Source organism: Takifugu rubripes, chromosome 17, assembly GCF_901000725.2.
Source record: "Takifugu rubripes chromosome 17, fTakRub1.2, whole genome shotgun sequence".
NCBI classification, from domain to species: Eukaryota; Metazoa; Chordata; class Actinopteri; order Tetraodontiformes; family Tetraodontidae; genus Takifugu; species Takifugu rubripes.
This window is the reverse complement of record NC_042301.1, coordinates 12,597,981-12,617,111: the sequence shown is the minus strand read 5'-3', so window position 1 is coordinate 12,617,111 and position 19,131 is coordinate 12,597,981. Positions and strand designations below refer to the sequence as shown.

The 19,131-nt window shown below is 43.2% G+C and overlaps 4 protein-coding genes across 4 annotated transcripts; 1 reads left to right on the top strand and 3 right to left on the bottom strand.

Annotated features, from left to right (window-relative positions):
* Positions 1–154: 154 nt before the first annotated feature.
* On the bottom strand, positions 155–3,413 carry uchl1 (ubiquitin carboxyl-terminal esterase L1 (ubiquitin thiolesterase)). The gene is made up of 9 exons (XM_003972420.3): positions 3,267–3,413; positions 3,177–3,188; positions 2,641–2,769; positions 2,202–2,343; positions 1,945–2,030; positions 1,473–1,520; positions 1,219–1,288; positions 1,079–1,137; positions 155–949 (listed from the first exon to the last, which is right to left on the bottom strand). The coding sequence occupies exons 1-9, from the start codon at positions 3,297–3,299 to the stop codon at positions 866–868; spliced, it is 663 nt and encodes a 220-aa protein (XP_003972469.1). The 5' UTR covers positions 3,300–3,413; the 3' UTR covers positions 155–865.
* Positions 3,414–6,807: 3,394 nt separating this feature from the next.
* anxa5b (annexin A5b) lies at positions 6,808–12,852 on the top strand. Its single transcript, XM_003972421.3, has 13 exons — positions 6,808–6,941; positions 7,188–7,228; positions 9,469–9,553; positions 9,902–9,996; positions 10,113–10,226; positions 10,307–10,397; positions 10,967–11,046; positions 11,258–11,308; positions 11,646–11,739; positions 11,824–11,919; positions 11,997–12,055; positions 12,133–12,255; positions 12,405–12,852. The coding sequence occupies exons 2-13, from the start codon at positions 7,226–7,228 to the stop codon at positions 12,465–12,467; spliced, it is 954 nt and encodes a 317-aa protein (XP_003972470.1). The 5' UTR covers positions 6,808–6,941; positions 7,188–7,225; the 3' UTR covers positions 12,468–12,852.
* A 2,588-nt stretch (positions 12,853–15,440) lies between these two features.
* LOC101063596 (fibroblast growth factor-binding protein 1-like) lies at positions 15,441–16,673 on the bottom strand. Its single transcript, XM_003972472.3, has 2 exons — positions 16,520–16,673; positions 15,441–16,442 (listed from the first exon to the last, which is right to left on the bottom strand). Exon 2 carries the CDS (start codon positions 16,427–16,429, stop codon positions 15,779–15,781), a length of 651 nt encoding a protein of 216 aa, XP_003972521.2. The 5' UTR covers positions 16,430–16,442; positions 16,520–16,673; the 3' UTR covers positions 15,441–15,778.
* Positions 16,674–17,998: 1,325 nt separating this feature from the next.
* fgfbp2b (fibroblast growth factor binding protein 2b) lies at positions 17,999–18,955 on the bottom strand. Its single transcript, XM_003972473.3, has 2 exons — positions 18,215–18,955; positions 17,999–18,134 (listed from the first exon to the last, which is right to left on the bottom strand). The coding sequence occupies exon 1, from the start codon at positions 18,871–18,873 to the stop codon at positions 18,232–18,234; it is 642 nt and encodes a 213-aa protein (XP_003972522.2). The 5' UTR covers positions 18,874–18,955; the 3' UTR covers positions 17,999–18,134; positions 18,215–18,231.
* Positions 18,956–19,131: the final 176 nt, after the last annotated feature.

Here is a 19,131-nt window from a genome sequence, read left to right as displayed (position 1 = left end):
GGTCCTTTTTTTAAATGTTTCAACTCATTTACACTGCCCCATTTCTAAATTTAGGGAATCCAAAAAATTACCTGCAATTTGAAACAAAAGTACGTTTTTAAAGACTTTACTGAAACTTTTTGCATCTTCATGTTAATTTAGCTACAAAGACATCTTTTGGGTTTGCCATTTTTTATTTCCAAAAAGCTGAATCAGAACTACAGCAACAGTAAAGTGCAGAAAGGTAAACAGTTCATACAGTGAGTAACAACACCCTGCACTACACAACAACCCATCACAGCAAAAGTTGGCCCACCAGCCTGTTTCTTTGGCTTAAGCTTTAAATGCCAAATCCGTGAACACCGGGGACCAACAAAAGTGCAAATCAATTTAATTTTAATTCTCTAAAACTGCTAAAGCATTGTTGAACCTTTTTAATGAGTCTGGTTTAATGGAAATACAGAACACTCAAGTTGTTAGAACAATCCAATTCTTCCTGTGAATGCAGCGCAACCACACACAAGTGTGCAAAATGTTTCATTCAACACATTTTTCCAAACTTCCTCACTTTAAGGGCACAATGTGTATTTAAGCCAACGCAAACATGCCAATAAGAGACAACTTTGGGAACAAATACACAAGTGAATATGATCAGGCTTTGATTGATGAAAGGCAAATGTCAAAAGGTCGACCTCGTATCAGTACAACAAAAAGCTCTAATGGTGTGTGGACATGAGTGAAAGAACATTTTAATTAAAGTGGAGACAATGTGCTTGAACTAGCAGTTTCTGCAGATGTTTACAGGTCATTATGATGCCTGTAGGTTATGTTTTCTATGGGAATGCTATGACATTTTGTTTAACTTTTCCTGTGCATGGCTGATTGTTTAACTCTGGCAAAGAGCCACAGAGGAGAAGCGGACCTCTCCCTGCTCTCTCTCCATGAAACCGTGGCACACTTTGGCAGCGTCCTAAGGAGCAAAAAGAAAAAGCTAAATATTAATATCAAACTAAAGCAAACAGTTCTGACCACAACTTTGTTGAAAAAAGATACTTCACAATGTTTAACATTAATAAACATTGAAAGCAAGTCTACTTACCATGATAAATGACTCATCACTAGTAGATCCATGCTTCACAGGCCCGTTCACTCTCCCATCTTAAAAACACATAAATGGTCATTTCTGAATCCACAACAGTCATAAAATCTCATTCAGGGAAAATGATGCCAAATAGTTACCAAATTCATAGAGTTGTCCATTGACATTAACAAAGGTGATGAAGTGGAAGTTGACTTTGTCAGCCGCTGGCTGTGGAGGTCAGAAAAATATCCACTGTTAAGGTAATTATGTCTCCTTCACTGGGCTAAATGTCTAAAACAAGCCTCTTAAGGACAATGTTGGTATCAAATCAAAACAAATATGAGATTGTGCTGCATCAAAGTGCAGAGACATTTTGAAGGTGTGCAGTGTGCATCAAGGTCTCATGACTTACCCTACACTGGCCCTGAGATGCAACCTCATTGTGAGCGTCAAAAATGGTCTGAAAAAGATTTACAATGTAAGATATGTAAAATGTATCACTCAACAAAAACATGACATCGGACAACGTCTGTATTTAAGTCCAATAGGTTTTAAGTGACTTTCAAATTATTTTATTTACGCTGGCGCCCCCCAGTGGGGGAAGATGTAAGTGCATCATGGCAGGAGTTTCATTATCAGCTTTCTCTTAATATTTACACGAATACTGTGTATGAGGGTCAAGAGTCTATTAAAACAAGTTCTTTCAAACAAATTGAATTTATATCTTTACATTCTATGATAAACCAGTTTCCAGAGATCACAAAACTCATTTATTTAGCTCATTGGCCCATAAGCTTGTTTATGTCAGCAGGTATATTTTAAAAACCAGCCATAACATCTTTCGAAAACCATTCAAAAATGTAGCAATGTGGTTTTTGTCTGACCTTATTGTTCTCCAGGTGTTTTGCACGGTCTTCAGGAGACATGTTTGCAGTCTCATTAAGAAACTTCTCTAGCACAGAACCACTAGCTGGAAAGTATTAAAAAAAAAATTAAATAAAATGAATTGTTGTATCAAAAATCCTCCCATGATAATATTGCCATCAGTTGCCCAGCAATACAAGCTTTTCCCTTGATATTTCAATTATTTTGAACATTGTATTATTTTGAATATTCTACGATGGATATACAGTATACTCACCAAAAGCAAATTTGCCCTTGTTGTTGGCAACAGCATGCAGCAGAGCGATTGTACCACAGGAATTGGATGCTGTCTGCTTCAGGAAATAAACCCCAGAGTCCTCTGCTATCTTGTCTGCCTGCTGCTTTCTGAAAGTCTCGTGCTGAAAAAGACATTTTCATATTCTACTTTGTCACGTTGGGCATCTTCTGATCCAGCAGCCATAAACAAAGGCAATTAGAACAAAGGATGGAACCCATGTGTAGATATCCAAAAGTACTAAAACTGTAAAGGTCTGTTTACATCAATTTGATTATGAGACAGAGATAATCTGATTCTGCTGTCTCATCAGATCCTGCCCACGCATTCCGGCTGGCTTCCATCCTCCATCCTACCCCAGACAGCCTCCACCAGCCCCTCACTGTACCTGGTGTCACACCCCCCCCCCCCCCATCATTACCTGTTGTGTCAGGGGAAAAAGCAGCATCAGGGAGCAGCAGGGTTTCGGGACGGCGGACAGTTGCTCACTCTCCAGCCCGACCACGTCAACGAAGCGCCAGCTCTCGTTCACGCCCAATGACTTCATCAACTGGACCAAAACACAAAAGAAACCCCTGAAATAGGCGAGCAGACGGTGCCGACACAGATTTCCCCCCCCCCCGCTGGTGTTTAAAGATGCTGCGTTGCTGGTCCACACCGACCACACCCTTTAAGCTGCCGAGTCACTGGGAGCAGCATTGGGGATGATGGAAATGAGAACCACGCTTCCCCTCCTTTGCTGTCGCATCCTATTTTCAGGGTTCCCCCTTCATTTTAAGCAAAATAAACTTTACAATACAGATGGAACCTGTCGAGCCGTGTTTTTAATGAAGCCACGGGCCTGGTGGCGTTTCAACATCCCTCCAGCAAGCGTCCCATCATCTACTGCAAAACTTACCTCCAAATAGTTACGGAAACGTCGCCATTAATCTGCGTGCTAACGTTTTGGCTACTCACCAGGTTCAGCATCTGAAACGACAGGAAAAACTCATATGAGTTTACTGAAAACGAACCGGTACTGCTAGGATAAGGTAAATATCGACTCACCTCGGGATTGAGCTCCATGGCGGTCCACTCCATTTTGATTGTGTTTAGGCGGAACTTGGAAGTTTAATGATATCACAATTACCCAGATAACGTGGCGGACAGGTACTGGCGAGAAAGTCCAACGAGACGCGACCGTACTTATCACTGCCGGTCATACCATTTACCGGCAGACGAGGGGGGGATTCGGTGGAGGTTACCGCTGATGTAAACATTAAGTCCTCTTTAAAACACATAACAGAGTTATATTAATGGTGAAATGGAATTTTTAAAATGTTTCCACATCAAATGTAGGTATTGGAATGAATCCAGTGGATACATGACTGCATTGAATAACTAAAATATAATAATTCCCGCCGCTAGTTGTGGGATGCCTCCGTCGTTTCTAGAAGGACAGATGTGACGTATTTTTATTTTTAATCCAACATTGGACCTGGGCTCATGGTTCAAGTATAACAATATAAGTTTAATGTAACACTTTCTGTCTTATAAATGAATGTGGTGACGTTGCTGAATGTTGTTTGTCTTTAGTTTATATCTGGTTGTATGAAAACGTGCATACAACTTACTGTGTTCATTAAATACATACTTGACAGGTAATTTGAAATGCAGATAAGGAAACATTTAATTGTGTAACAGCAAAGTGCTGTTATCAGCACCCATACTTGCAGTATATTTCAGGATTGTTCCAGCATTTTCTGATAAAGGGTGTGCATATTTAAAAACAAGAATGGACAGTTTCTAAACAGTACCATTGTACAATCTGATAAATTAAACCATTTTAAACAGCCTCTCAACTAGTTCAGAAAAGCCAAAGAGGCACATGTGCTATAAGCTCAGAAAGGTACCAGCATTTCCAGTTGGAGGACCAAGACAGACTTTTATATTATAAGCATAGTTGGTTCTTGGATCCTGCATCAAAGAAAAGAAAAGAAAAATCACCACATGTCATTGAAGGGCCAGGTAAAGCTAAACAATATTACACACACACACACACAAACACATTAAAGAAACAACACAAAACATGAACACTGCACACAAAAGAGGGAGCGCATGAACAGTGCATGCACAGTTATTGTTTAGTTTACATGCAATTAAAAATGGCAAAACTATGTTGTACTATTTTTTAACCTATAAACATGATATGAGGGAACCCTACAGCCACAGACTACTTTAAATATATATTGAAAAAGTGCTATTATTTCCCCTGTTATTACTTACCGGTACTTTTTGAATTGTACATGTCATTTTGGAGGCAAACAATAATAATAATAACAATAATAATAACAATAATGATAATGATAATGATAATGTGGCTGTCCCTCCACTTGGGGGCACTGTGGTCTACATTTCCGGTATATGTCGCCAGAAGTCATGTGACATGATAATCATAAGATTGCAGTTTTATCTAATTCTCCTTATGCAAATCGAGTTTTCCTTAAAATTCTAATTCCCATAAACTAGAGGTTCCCTTTTAATTTAACCTCACATCTCTAATCATACTGGTGAGAAAAAGCCATTTTGCTCACATTAGACTTAGCTTCATCCTTTAACTGCCATGTTGTTATCAGGGTGTTTGCTCTATCGTGATCTGTCTGTTTGCAGAGAAACAGAATACCTTTTATCCTTTCTTTTAGTTAAACAGCTCAACACAATAAACCCAGTATCCAGTTCTAGCGTTTAATTATCATCTCTTTAAAGTTGAAAAGGGGCTAAGATGGATCAATTTTCCTCTGACTCCCAGCATGCATGTCGAACACAGTTTGTGAACGCTACTGCTGTACCACCACCACAGCGAGGTAGTAATGGAGCACAGCTGTGTCCAATGGTCTTCAGTTGAGAAAAGCATTTAATTAATCAAATTTTCCAATCCATGGGCGCGCCACGTGATGGCCGCACATGAGAGAAATAGACATAGTATAGTGCCAGGAGACTGACTGGGAAGTCAGGGTGGCTTTAAAATCAGGGTGTATCCTTGTGAGGTTACTGGTGTTTGTGGGCAGGGTAACAGTCTGCCTGCCCTGCGATGCAGAGATGACAAGTGTGAACATGGCTAAAGTGGTAAAGGAAAGTGGTCCAAGAGAAGGACAGACTGAGGTCCTGGCTGTACCGTCAGAGGAAAGAAGACAGCTCAGTGTGAGCACTGGCCTCGCAAGGTCCACAACCCAGGTGGAGGCCTGCTTTCGCCTGGGATCCCAGTTTCCTTTGGGCTGGCGGGCTGTCTGTCTGTCTGGCTGGCTAGCTGTTGTCTCTTTGTTAGCATTGATTTGCTCTCATGGGTTAACCTGGTGATCCATTAACATAGCACAAAGATGCCAAACATGCCAAAATGCAACAGAACCATTCATAAGAGAAAAAATGCCAATCGAATTTAAGATAAGGTTCGGTCTTCTTCCAGGATAATCTAATTTGGTGTCTATATCCAACATTCCATGCAGTGTGATGAATGTGTTTAAGAAACCAACCATCAGAAACCAACCATCAGATAAATTTCAGACAAACTGAATATCCTTAAAAATTACACAGAAAAACACAAATCAACATTAACAGAAGTCCAGATGAGTTCTCTTATGCCAAAATTTCTCTTTGACCTGGATGACTGAGAACATTCATTGATTAATCAATACGTCAAATACCTTAGATGTGTCCATTCAATGGGAATTTACAAGAGACAAACTGGAGTCTGATTGGTAATTTTTAACTTTAAGGTGTGAACTCTGTCAGTGTCGGTTCACTGTTGACTGTCCTTAAGAGCTACAGTACTCATTATGCTTTATCAGCAGATCAAATGATAACGTGAAAACCAGGTCAGTGTAGGTGACTGTAAATCAACTTTGAAATTCCTCAATGTTCCAAGGAGATGTAGATGTATCACATTCCATCATTTGAGCTTGATAATTTGTTAATCATTGTTAAAAGCTTTGCTTTATTCTCACCATTTACCATCTTCTGTATTCAGATGGGTGAACTCTTTTGTCACATTTACCCAGAGGTGTTGCCAAGCATTGAATCATGGGGAAAACAATTAATAAATGATGGATAACTTACTTTAAAACAATTAATTGTGTGGGGCAGATCTGTACATCATTAAAGGAAAATTATAATTTTGTCTTGATTTGTTCAAACACAAGGTCCCCAAAATATAGGCTTGAATAAACAAACAAGGATAAACAACTATGAATTAAAGAGCAACAAATAAGGGCAGACTCTGTGCTCATCAGCCTTTTAAAGCGGCGTACAACAATCATTGTGATAAGTTTATATCTGCAGAACAGAGACTAAAACCGATTGTATCCAAATCCAGTATTGGGAAACATAGTGTCTTAAGCCACCACTTCAGTATGTAAAGTTCCCGAATATTACGAATTTATAACAGTTAATATTGGTCTCAAAGTACACCAACATGAACATTTAGTTTATACTCTTCGATGAACATCCTTAAATGATCAAACCAATTCTTTCTCTTCGTTTTCATCTTTTGGAACGACGTTTCCCAGAATGCTTCAGGAAAAGGGCTGAGCTAGAGCTGGGTGGGGTTCGCACGCGCGCACCCGCACGCGCGCGACGTAGGATATTTCCGAGTGGTTCTCCACCGCCCGACCTTCTTCACTTCCCTCTCTGCCTGCCGGTTATCTCTGTCCGCTGACCGAGCTCCAGCCGACCGCTTCAACTTCACCGGTAAGTCCCGAAAACGTCTCGTTTTTCGGTTTAATTTCAAAATAAGACGTTTTTGGAAGCACCAGCCAGGTGAGAGGCGGGGGTCTACCTGGAGGCAAAACGAGACACGTCGCTTCTGCTGAAAGTTGACCTCTAATTCTGCGGGATAACACCAGTTTTCTCTAAGAACAAAGCTAAAAAACAAAAAACTAAACACTTGTTTCAACTTCAAGATCCTCCCTAATCCCTCTTTTCCCCCTCCAACAGACTTTGTTCTTTCCGAGTCCTTTTCCAAGTCTTTCAAAATGGTAAGTGGTTTTCATTTTAGGGATTTTGAGGAGTGAAAAAACAAGACCAGACTGTCATTTAAAGTGTTTAAGCAGTCCACCCAAAACCGTTATTTATGCAAATGTCTTGTTTTGTGTTTACCTCTGAACTCCAAGACCACGCCCACTCCCCCCCCATAATTACATAATGCAAAGTTTGATCCAAAGTCTGTTTTGGGAGCGTGATGAATGTGAAGACTTTCCCCCCCGTGGATGAAATATTACACGTCGTCTGAAGTTTACATTAAACTTAAGCCTTTGTGAATACACAGGATGTCATAGCACATCTGGAAGAGCGCCTGAGCCTCTGTGTACATTCCACTCAACAACCGTTGGATGTCAGTTACATGCAGGGGAAATATGTAGATGTCCCATTTGAATATTAGTCCAGTTTATCAAGATTGAAGAGTGTGTATGCTTGTGGAACTGAGGAGTAATTTAGGGAAGTATGGTGGATGAGTCATGTGGGCTGTATTCCATTTGGGTGGGTCTACACTGGTCTCTGCCGCCGACCTCTCTCTCTCTCTTAAAGGGGAATTAGTCCATTTTCCATTTGTCAGGGTGGAGCTGAACTCTGGAACGCAGCAACAGTCCTGGCTTTAGTTTCTTTAAAGTTCAAAGGATCTATACCAGTGAGTAGTAGATGGGGTTTTAAACCCATCTACTACTCACTGGTATAGATCCCAGTTATCAGTCAACTCTGCCCCAGCGTCCTCATCACACACACAAACCTGTAGATATCCCTTTATACACGCTTGTAACATTCAAGTAAAACAGGGTTAAGTTGTACTAAAGTTTAGTAATGACATGTGCAGACAAATTGGGAGAGCTGCAGCTTGGATTAATTAGATAAACTGTATTTGTAAGGGATTTAACTGTATACCAGGGCTAGGCAACGCGGTCCTACGCAGTGTTGCTGGGTTTTCTGTCTTACCAGCTACATACCGTTTTTCACCTGGGATTCCAGTTTCCTTGGTGAAAGCTGTTCCCTACCTGGTAAAACAGAACATCTGGCCTGGCTGTGGTGCTCGTAGGACTGGTATTCATCTCCATTTTATTCAGCGCTTCTCGGTCATCCACCCTGATGTAAATAGCTTCATAACTCTTTTAAAACTCTTAGATATTGCAGGATTTTCGCTGTGTGCAAATACTCTATTTTTTCCCCTGCAAAACTCCAAAAGAAAAAAAGAATTTTCTAAATGTGACCCCTCCCTTGATGAGTCATTCAGTAAAACAAAAATGTACATCTGCATATTTGATCATGTTGATGTTTCACAATAAAAGCAGAATTAGGGCTATTGTGACTCGGGTTTTTTAGCCTTATCTTTACACACAGACAGTTGTACTACAGTCGCTTCTTGCGTAATATTTGTTGATGTGATAAGTGAACTTCCCTCCAGGTGATCATTGCAGGTGAAACCCTGACAACCGCAGGTCATAAGCAAAGATAGGGGGATGAAACAGCTCTTTTATTGTGCTGAAGTGAAGGGACAGGGTGACACGGCAGGTGTGTTCCTAGAGGGTCAACATATCTGCTCCAGAAGCCCCCCCCCAAGCCTCGGGTCATGTCTGAGCCTGCTCAGGACACAGGCGTCACTCTGTAGGTTGACAACACATGTCCAACATTCCAGTGGAAGCCATCAACACTCCAAACATCTCTGCTCCCTCTTGTCCGCCCACTGATTAGATTTCGGTCTTGTGGCGGTGACCGTGGTGATGAGGAGCTCGTGGACATTTTTCCCCTTTCAAAGTAAAAGACAGAATCCTGCTCGCCAACAGCAACTTTTTCCCTGCCCTCATTTTTTTCCCTCCTAGATTTTCAGGGGAAGAATCCCACAGACATTCCTGTGGGTTTTTTTTTCCCTATTTCCAAAAAAACTTTTTTTTTTTAAGGTGTCGTGTTAGGGAGCATCTGCAATCAATCCAGCTATGTTACAACATAAAACCATCTTTTGGCTTGTTTTGGGTCAGGTTTAATCAAAATTAGACACATTTCCGCACCCTTAGATCGATGTTATTCAGAGATGTTTCTCATTTAGTTTTATTTCACCGAGGTGACCAGAAGTTAATTTAATTCTTCGTAGTAATAAATGTTTATCCAGCGTAACCCTGGTGTTTAATAGAATTTACTTCCTCTTAAACTGCATGGTTTGCGGTGACTGCTGGGAATCTGATGTCAAAAGACTTGGTAAATAAATAACCGCGCTCTATCTGTTCCACAGGCCAACAGAGGCAGCGTGAAACCTTCCGGAAACTTCAATTCCAGCGCGGATGCTGAGGTCCTGCACAAGGCCATGAAAGGGCTGGGTAAGCGCCGCGTGTCTGATGTCAACACGGGGTCGTGTGACAGTTCAGAGGCATGTCGGGCTGTAGTAAAGAGGCCGTGTTGTTTACTTGAATCCTCCTTTGTTTGAACGGAGCTCCACCCAGGCAACAGTCGTCCACGAACACATGAGCAGGGCTGAAGTTGGCGTCGCCTCTGCACAACTCCCCTCGAGACTGTAATCAAGCAGTTAGTGTAGCGAGTAAAGTGATAAGCATCAAGAATCTGCTCAGATGGCGCACGCTCGTCTCCGCGTTGTGTGACTCACCCGTGGCTCGTGTACAAGCATTTGACGCTTGGATTGTCACCACGGGGCTTTTCTCTCGCCTTAGGGACGGACGAAGATGCCATCTTGCAGCTGCTGACGGCACGCAGCAATGTCCAGAGGCAGGAGATTAAAGCTGCCTACAAAACTCTGTTTGGAAAGGTTGGACTCTCCTAACAGCCATCCACAGTCTCTTTATTTAACTAGTTTTACGACATGTTCAGTAACATTTAACAGTATTATTATCATAACTCACCTGGGCTTCCGTGTTATGACAGGACCTGGTAGATAACCTGAAGTCGGAGCTCGGCGGCAAATTCGAGACCCTGATCGTTGGTTTGATGACTCCACCAATCATGTATGACGCTAAATCCCTCCACGATGCCATCAAGGTAAAATACTGCAAGATACGAAGCACATAAATGATCACAGAAATGTTTCATCAGGCTCTTTTCCTTCTCTTGACCTGCAGGGGGCAGGTACAGACGAGAAGGTCCTGGTGGAGATCCTCGCCTCCAGGACCCCCGAGGTGGTGAACGCCATCAAGGCTGCTTACAAGAAGGGTAAAACCTTACATTTATTCCTATACACGTGGAGTTTAAGTCATCCAGAACAAAATAAACATGAAAATAACACCTGGAAATCACCAACAGCAACAGTTACTTTGCCTACACAGTTGTTGTCATATTCTAATCATTTAATTCATTTCATGGTGGGACTGTCCGTTGGCCCCTCTCCAGCTTTTGCTCATGTTAGCAGATTAACATCACGTTGCGTCACAGGCGTCTCCTTTGTCATCGAGCAGTGAAGTCAGCAGAACCACCTTTTTGTGGCTGTGAATACTGACATGAGACAGAAGTGAGGATGGGCCCACCCTGACCGTTGATGCTGAAGCATCGCATACCGGCCTGCTCTGCTGCACATTAACGCAACTAAAACACAGCTCTTACTCCCGTTTTCTGATACCTTTTTTGTAATCAGTACATTCTGACTTGAATGAACCTCAGGGCTAAGCCTGAATACACTGTGTGTATTCAAGGCATTGTACAGTTTGTCTGATTGTTATGTATTTACCTTTCAGGAGAGTAGATCCCTAAATTAACCCTGAGAACACGTGTGTCCTCTTTCTCAGAGTACGATCATGACCTGGAGGAAGATGTTTCTGGTGACACTTCAGGTCACTTCAAGAGACTTTTGGTTATTCTGCTGCAGGTAAACTTTCCTTTCCTTTCCTTTCCTTTCCTTTCCTTTCCTTTCCTTTCCTTTCCTTTCCTTTCCTTTCCTTTCCTTTCCTTTCCTTTCCTCTCCTCTCCTCTCCTCTCCTCTCCTCTCCTCTCCTCTCCTCTCCTCTCCTCTCCTCTCCTCTCCTCTCCTCTCCTCTCCTCTCCTCTGCGGTAAATTAATTAATTTGTCTTGTTCTCAGGCCAACAGGCAGACGGGGATCCATCAGGAGAGTATTGAGGCCGATGCTCAGGTGGGATCAGCAAATAACTCTGCTCTTCAGAATCAAAGATGTCTTTGTGTGTTCTTGTTTGCGAGTGTAACCGTCACGTGTTTGAAAGCAGGATCTAAAGGCCCTACACTGAGGCCCCTGTGTATGTGTTTTGGACAGTCGCTGTATAATGGCTGTCATGGGTTTCTGACGCCCTCTAGTGGACAAAGATGCACATTATCTTTGTGAACTAGTTCAATACTTTTCTCAGTTGCCCGTTTTGATCTATTATGCATTGACATTAAATGTTAATTTGTTGTTGAAAACAAGCTTGTTTTTATTTTTGGATTAAATGTGCATTGTGTCTCTGTGGTTGCAGGTCCTCTTCAAAGCCGGAGAAGAGAAGTTTGGCACTGATGAGCAAACTTTTGTCACCATCCTTGGAAACCGCAGTGCAGAGCACCTGAGGAAAGGTTTGTATGCTGGTCTCAGAGTTACAGAGAGGACAAAATCACGTACAGGTACAGTTTGATGTAACCGGTTTAGACCTTTTTCAGTGTTTGACGTATACATGAAGATGGCTGGGTATGAGATGGAGGAGAGCATTAAGAGAGAAACATCTGGAAGTCTGGAGGACCTCCTGCTGGCCGTGGGTACGCATGGATGCCTGTTTTTTTAATCGTCAGACCTTTAAAACAACATTATAATGACTTTTTCCCCCATTTTGAAGTGAAGTGTGCCAGGAGCGTTCCAGCTTATTTTGCTGAGACCCTGTACTACGCAATGAAGGTGAAGAGCAATTTTTTTTTTTCTGCAGCGATATTGGGTGTGAAGTTAATTGAATGTGTAAAATTGCCCCGATGCAGGGTGCAGGAACTGATGACAACACCCTGATAAGAGTGATGGTCAGCCGCAGTGAGGTGGACATGTTGGACATCAGAGCTGCATTCAGAAGGCTGTTTTCCTGTTCTCTTCATTCCATGATCAAGGTACTTACAAAAACAATATACAGCACAGCAAATACAGACAGTTGCAAGTAAATACTTTTCTGTTTATTAATTGTACTTTGAAATACACATCTGAACCAAAGCTACAGTGGGCAACCTTTATTTCCGTCTTTATTCCACCTATGTTACAGGGAGATACAGGTGGTGACTACAGAAAGGCCTTACTGTTGCTCTGTGGGGGCGATGATGCATAAGACAACAGCAACAATGAAAAACCAAACCAACCAAACCTGAAGTGCCTCAAAGTTAGTCCAGTTCAAAGTTGGCCAACCGCAAGGGGAAGCTCACTGGGAGTCATCAAGAATTAATGTGAAACTTTTGTATCCAGCGGACTGATTATCAGGTCTTTTTAGCCATTGTTGCAAAGGTCTCAAAGGGGTTGCTAACTTCAATATTTCCTGTCCACAATATCACTCAGCTTTTGGTCGACTAACATTTTCAATGTGATTTAATACCATGTGACTCACTTGGGTCAAACCACACACGTTTTGCACTTATACCGGTACTCGTGTTGCAGAAGCAATATGTGCATTAATAAACATTTCATCTGATGAAGTACAATAAAACCCTAAAATTCTTCTTTATTGTGTCACTACGCATGCGTTTCCCTGCAGCACGTTAACCATGCACTGACCAGCTTTCGCCAATAGGGGGAGGCAGAGTCGCGTCTTTGAGCCACTCGTTTTATTTGGTAATTTAAACCACATGAATATAAGATTAAGCTTGATCTTTATCAATACTAAAAAATCTCAGGGTCTAGACTTCACAATATATTATAATGATCCCGGTTCGGAAAATAAAGTTGAAGTTATAAATAACGTAATTAAAGCGTTGACGTGGTTGAGGTTGACCTTACATAGAGGACATACACTAAAGAAATACTCACACTTACTGTACCCTTTGTTTTTTCCAATTATTTCTCCAATTATTAACACATTTTTCACCAAGTTATAAATTCACCCCTCAAAACAAAATTTAATCAAAATAAAATCTGGCCTCGGTGGTATTGGATGACACTCGTCTTGCCCTGCTGGTCACCCTCACGGCTATTTTACTACAATTTATTTCAACAAATAGAAAGGTTTCTGACACAAGGAATTCCCATAGAATTATAATCAGAATGATTATCACTTTTTCTTTGGGAGCATTAGCTACAGTGCTTCTCCCTCAATTCAAACAAATTTTTAAAAAAGGCGGAGGGAGGAGGAAATTAGCCTTACAGCCTCTCATACAGAATTACCCAATTGCACATACACCATGGGACATTGAAGCTCAACAAAATTACGGCTCAACAAAGAAAAATAATTCTAAATTAACCGCATGCATGTGTCACATATCATTGCCGCTATAGGACGAGCACGAACTAGCATCGGCACCAACGCCAGCAACACGTGGAATTAACTTACCTATTTCAGCAAGCAAAAAGCTTTCAGACACCAACGCATTCCCAAATTCAGAATGACAACCACTGCTTCTCCCTCCATTCAAACGGATTTAGGAAGGGGAAGAAAATAAATCTTGTCCGCATAGCGCCACCTAGTGGTTGTCGCCACGAAGCGTTTGACAACTGCTGAAAAGTGCAGTAAATCTGCAGTTGGCTGTTAGTCCAACTTTACAGAAATACCCTGATTATGTAATTATATGATTCATCCCCTCCACTCTCTGTCCAAAGACTAAATTTCGCTGATTATTCGCTGCATGACAAATATTTTACTGCTTAATGATTATTAATGATCAAGAAATGCAAATAATTATCAACACTTGTTGACACATCACGTCATTAGGATTTGAGGTGATCACAGGTTTCAGCTAAACGACATTTGTTTTACTTCGTGTTTTCAAGGGAGAGGGATTATTCCAGATCCCGTTTCGCTGTTATTCCCTCAGAAAAACTCTTGTTTCGGAGTTGATTGTTGCCATAGAAACGGGCAGCCAATGAGAGGGCCTGAACGGCAGGGTGTGGCGTCAGGCCACCTCGAGCCAGCAGCAGAACAATGCGTTCGACTCCTCCCACACCAAACTCCTCCCACCCTCGACTCCTCCCCCATATCTGTCGCGCGTGTTGTGGCTCTCTTGGTGGGTCATGTGTACACTTTTGAAACTTTTTTCAAAAAAATGTCCTTTTAAACATGATTTTTGAAAATATCCACCAAAACACATCCCATTATTCTGCTTTGTTATGATGAGTTTATCAAACTGCTGTTAGAGGAGCCCTGAGAGAATGACAACTGGTATTTAAATGTGCATTTAATCTGCTAATAGGGCAGCAAACGCGCAGGTAGGTTTATGTCAGGTGTGTGTGAACGGTGGGATCAGGAACTAACCACCATCGGGTGTGGCGTTTGGTTTTGTTGGAATGATCCTGGGATTGAATACAAGCATGTGAGAGTGGGGTAACTTAGATGGAAGAGATGTTATTTCTTGATCTTGAAAAGAAACTGTTGACAGAATGAGCACACACCCGCTGAAGCTCTTTGAAGACCCTGATTTGAGTTAATACTGTTTTTGCCCCAACAATATATAATTGCATGTTTCTCTTATCTCGGTATTTTGAGATAAGAGCACATCAATCATTTCAGATCAAACATATCTAAATACACCACAATTAAAAGCATAGTGACCATTTAGGAAGCCTGTTCTTGATCTTATTTACAGCAATTTTAAGCTCTTTCACTTTAGTTATCCATCTGATGGACCTCCTAAAGCCTGAAGAGACAGAAGATGGAAAAATGACTGACATGAAGCGGTGGATAGGAAGCATCTGATACAGACCTCTGGATGGTAACCTCGTTTCCAGACCCTTGGCGTTACGTCCTCCTTCCTGGAATGTGTCCTTGAGGTCAACAGATATCTTCACCAGTGCTGTTAAAGCAGCAGAGTGGTCAAATCACCCCCAGTTGGGTTTTTAAAGAGCATGAGAAACTGCAGGGTGAAGGTGAAGAGCGTCAAGACCCAAGAAGAAAAGTGTAAAATCCACATCTGGGATTGTACTCAAGCATTAAACATTACACACAGCTGGGATGGATGGATAGATAGATAGATAGATAGATAGATAGATAGATAGATAGATAGATAGATATGGCTGATTCACGAATATCAGATTGTTTTAAATGTTCTGTTAGATGTCACATATATTTAGTCAAAAGTCAAAAAATGGAACAAAGTGGTCTTGTATAAAACCTTTATTGGTGATAAATACAGTACAGTGACAAGAGAAGCTCATGCCAGTCTGACCTATAACTTCATAATAAAGAAATATTCAATCACAAGAGATTCAATTTCAGCATAAAAATGGTGAATTGTTCGATTGTCCAAGATTTTAAAACCTTTGCAAACATGTCCTAAAATAGACACTGCCTTGTTGCTAACACATCACATGTTCCCATCTTTTTTTTTTTAAATAAAATAAAAACGAATGCATTGTGAACAGCACATCATTACGCTTCCTGAGCCACGTAAACATGTAAAACCTGGGGAAATTCTTCACATTTGCCTGAATGTAAAACTAGCAATCACTTTCCACCATGGAGAAAAAGAAGGAGCACAGACTGGCCCAGGAGCTGTTGCAGTGCTCCTCCGCCTTCCTCCGGGACTGAGCGGCGCAGGCGGACGGTTCTGGAGTGCTGGAGAGCGAATCCTCCCCTCCGGACTGCGCGGAGGCCACGGAGCTGCCGATGTCCAGCTTGAAGTGCGCTCCCCGGGGCGCGCCTTTGCACATGCCGGTCCTCACCAGAGCGCGGACGTCGTTGCACACTTTGCCTTGGAGCCGTTTAAACGCGCGTGACACCTGTTTCCAGAACCCTTTGGGGTTGGACTGGTACCCGGGGCAGAGCTGAGGTTTGGCGTTGTACTGGCACTGCAGCTCGGTGACGCCACCCCTGATACGCGCCTCCGGGTCCTCGCACTTCACCGATAACCTGACCGCGTCCGCGACGTCCTGCGCCATCCACGTGCACTGCATTTTTTTGTCTTGTTCTTCATCGATGAGGAACTTTCCTCGGCCGCTCGCTGAAGACTTGCCCCCGCTGCCCTGCGCTTTGCCCCGTGCTTCTCCCCCAGAGCGGTCCGCTCCTATGCGCTCACCGGAGGATGCGCAGACCTGATACCCGAGGAGGACCACCAGCACCCAGGGAGTGAAAGTTCTCAGCAGATACATGTTTTCCTTTAATCTGGAAAGATTGAGCAGAGGAATGGACGCGTTTTGTTTGAACCGCCTTTAGTTGCACAAAGTTACGCAGCAACTCACCGCAACCTTCTGCGCAAAGTTGCTTTTGCACCGCCACGAGGACCCGCTCGTGGGTTTGGTGCTTAAATGCTATGGCACGCCCACTCTTACCGGAAGTGTACACACGCAAAGATCTCCCGGAAACCCCTTTCGTTTGGGAAGTCGCGGTGGTTTGTCTCGACTTGTCCCGAACAGAAGCGCGTAAAGAAAGCAAATACAGATTAATGGAAATCAGACGTATGGCCTTGCGTGCGCAGACACGCAGAAACGCAAACAAGCATTTGGAATGCCTTTGTGAGCCCCTGTCACGCAGGAGGTCTCGAGGGCTCCGATTTCCACCAATCAGCTGCTGACCTCAAGCGCGAGGAGACGTTCACGCGTAAACAAAAGCGCTCAAAAATCAGAAAAAGCAGCGGTAACAAATGTAAATTTTATTATGTATTGGAGCGAAACACCCGTTTAATGCATTCCCCTAACATATCAAGGTGAATACATCACGATACCACCGATAAACGCCTTAATAATGTCATGACACGGAAGAATAAAATAAATACCAGCTCACTCAACAACATTGCATATACTGTAAACACTATAAGGTATTTCCGTACATCTTCTGACCACTTTTCCCTCGCAGGGGGCTAAAATGTATATAATTATACATAATTATAGCCTGGATATTTATTTTGTAAATATGCTTTGGGGTTTATGAATGATCCTGTTGGTGCGTTTGTGGAAACAAACCGCGAAGAGATGACAGAAATATGAACTCAGCTCCAGCAGCTGCAATGGTCGCTGCAGCGCCACCCTGTGGACGTTACAAATTATAAAACTGCAAGCGTGCTTCAAGTTACTGAAGAGGTTTGTCAGTAATTAACTTTATAATAATGTGCAGGGTTGAATAAAGATGTAAACTTTCTGATTTTTTGTCAAGTGTCAATAGAATCAAATAAACCCAGCAAATATTTTATTATCTCCTGTGTTCCTCTTTTGCCATTCCTTTCTGACATGTATGGATGTTTAATTAATTGGAAAATTAATCTTATTTTATAATCAGCTGTTGTTAATTGGATTTTTTGTTAACAGGTTTTAATGGTCTCTGGTGTCCCAGGTGTTGTTTGCTTGTATAAAAGCTGGTGTAATTGAGAAGGAAACCAATCAATGGCCCCCTACTTTGTACTGTAAGTGATTTAAATAGAGATCATGATCCATAGCATCTTGCCACACTCTGTTCCATCAACACACCACAGCGCCGCTGCCTTCCACTCGCATAAACGCTCCTCTGTTGCCACACACGTCTGCTCTCAAGACTCAATTCATCAGCTCATACAAAGAGGTGTTTGGCTGTGCTCAGACGCCTTCTGTGACTGAGCACCATTATCTTCGTCTGCCCGTCTGTTAACGACTTCCTCGGCCACTCAGCCAGACATGTTGTTGCAGGAGGAAACAAGGGTCCCTTTGAGTGTGCGGGTGCGAGACAGAGAAACAGAAGCAACACAGGAGGAGAGGTCGCCATGCCGACTTTATTCTCTTTACCGTTGCACAAAATGGGACACTTTCAGGGTATTTTACATCACGCCACCACTCGACTCCATCGCCAAGCACTCTTTTGATGACTTAACACTGGTGACTCTGCAGCCTGAAACATTTGCAAATGATAAAGTTTAAAGTTTAGCGAAGCCGGTTTCTCCCTGCAGAGAAAGGTGCTCTCTGTCTCACCCGTCAGCAGCACTGTCTCAGTTCTGGAACCAGTTGATGATGTAGGAGCAGACGCCGTGGAGGCTCTTCCAGCAGTACTCAGTGGCGAGACGGGAGGCCGCGGAATCGGGCACCTCCGTGGGACGCGTGACGACCTTCACGGGCTTCTGGGTCGTCCTCCTGATGTGGCCGCCTTTGCCTGCCGCAGGCTTGACGTGCTTGGCCTGAGCGGGTTTACGCTGCTCCTGGACCGGTTTGGGCACCTTGACGGTCGTCCTGGGTCTGGACGTCAGGAAGGTCATCTGGGCTTCATCTGGGTATTTCCTGCACATATGTGGGCGGTAAACCTTGTGTCCCTGGCAGGCATGGCTCAGCTTCCTCATGTCCCACATAATCTGGGTGAAGTAGTGGCGAGGGTTGGCGACGTAGGCCCGGCAGAGGTTGGGTTTGCCCTGAAAGTCGCAGGAATATGACCGCCCCGGGTTCTGGCCTTGGCTCGGGCCTTTGCAGGAGACACGCAGGCGACTGGAGTCCCCGGCTGTGGACACCAGCATGGAGCAGGAGTCCTTGGCCTTGGTGCTGAAGCGGATGGGCTCGTCCCAGACGCCGACGGTGGTCTGAGCGTTTGACGCACAAACGGCGGCACAGAACAGCAGCAGCGCTCTTATCCTTGCTTCCATGGCGATGCGTGTGTGTCAGGAGAGGCAGAAGGCATCCGTGACTTTATAAGTCCGAAGCTCACAAAGACGCTATTATACAGGTGACCGGTCCTGCTTGTCCACTGGCACCGACGCAGCAGCTCCACCCCCAGACACACCACGTAAAACCACCAGAGGAACATATGGCGTGTTCAAGCTCATAAAAGGTGATGGGGGAGATGAGTGTGAGGAGGGGGAGCAGGCAGGAAGAGGGTCAATGGGTCTGTGGGAGGGAGAGTG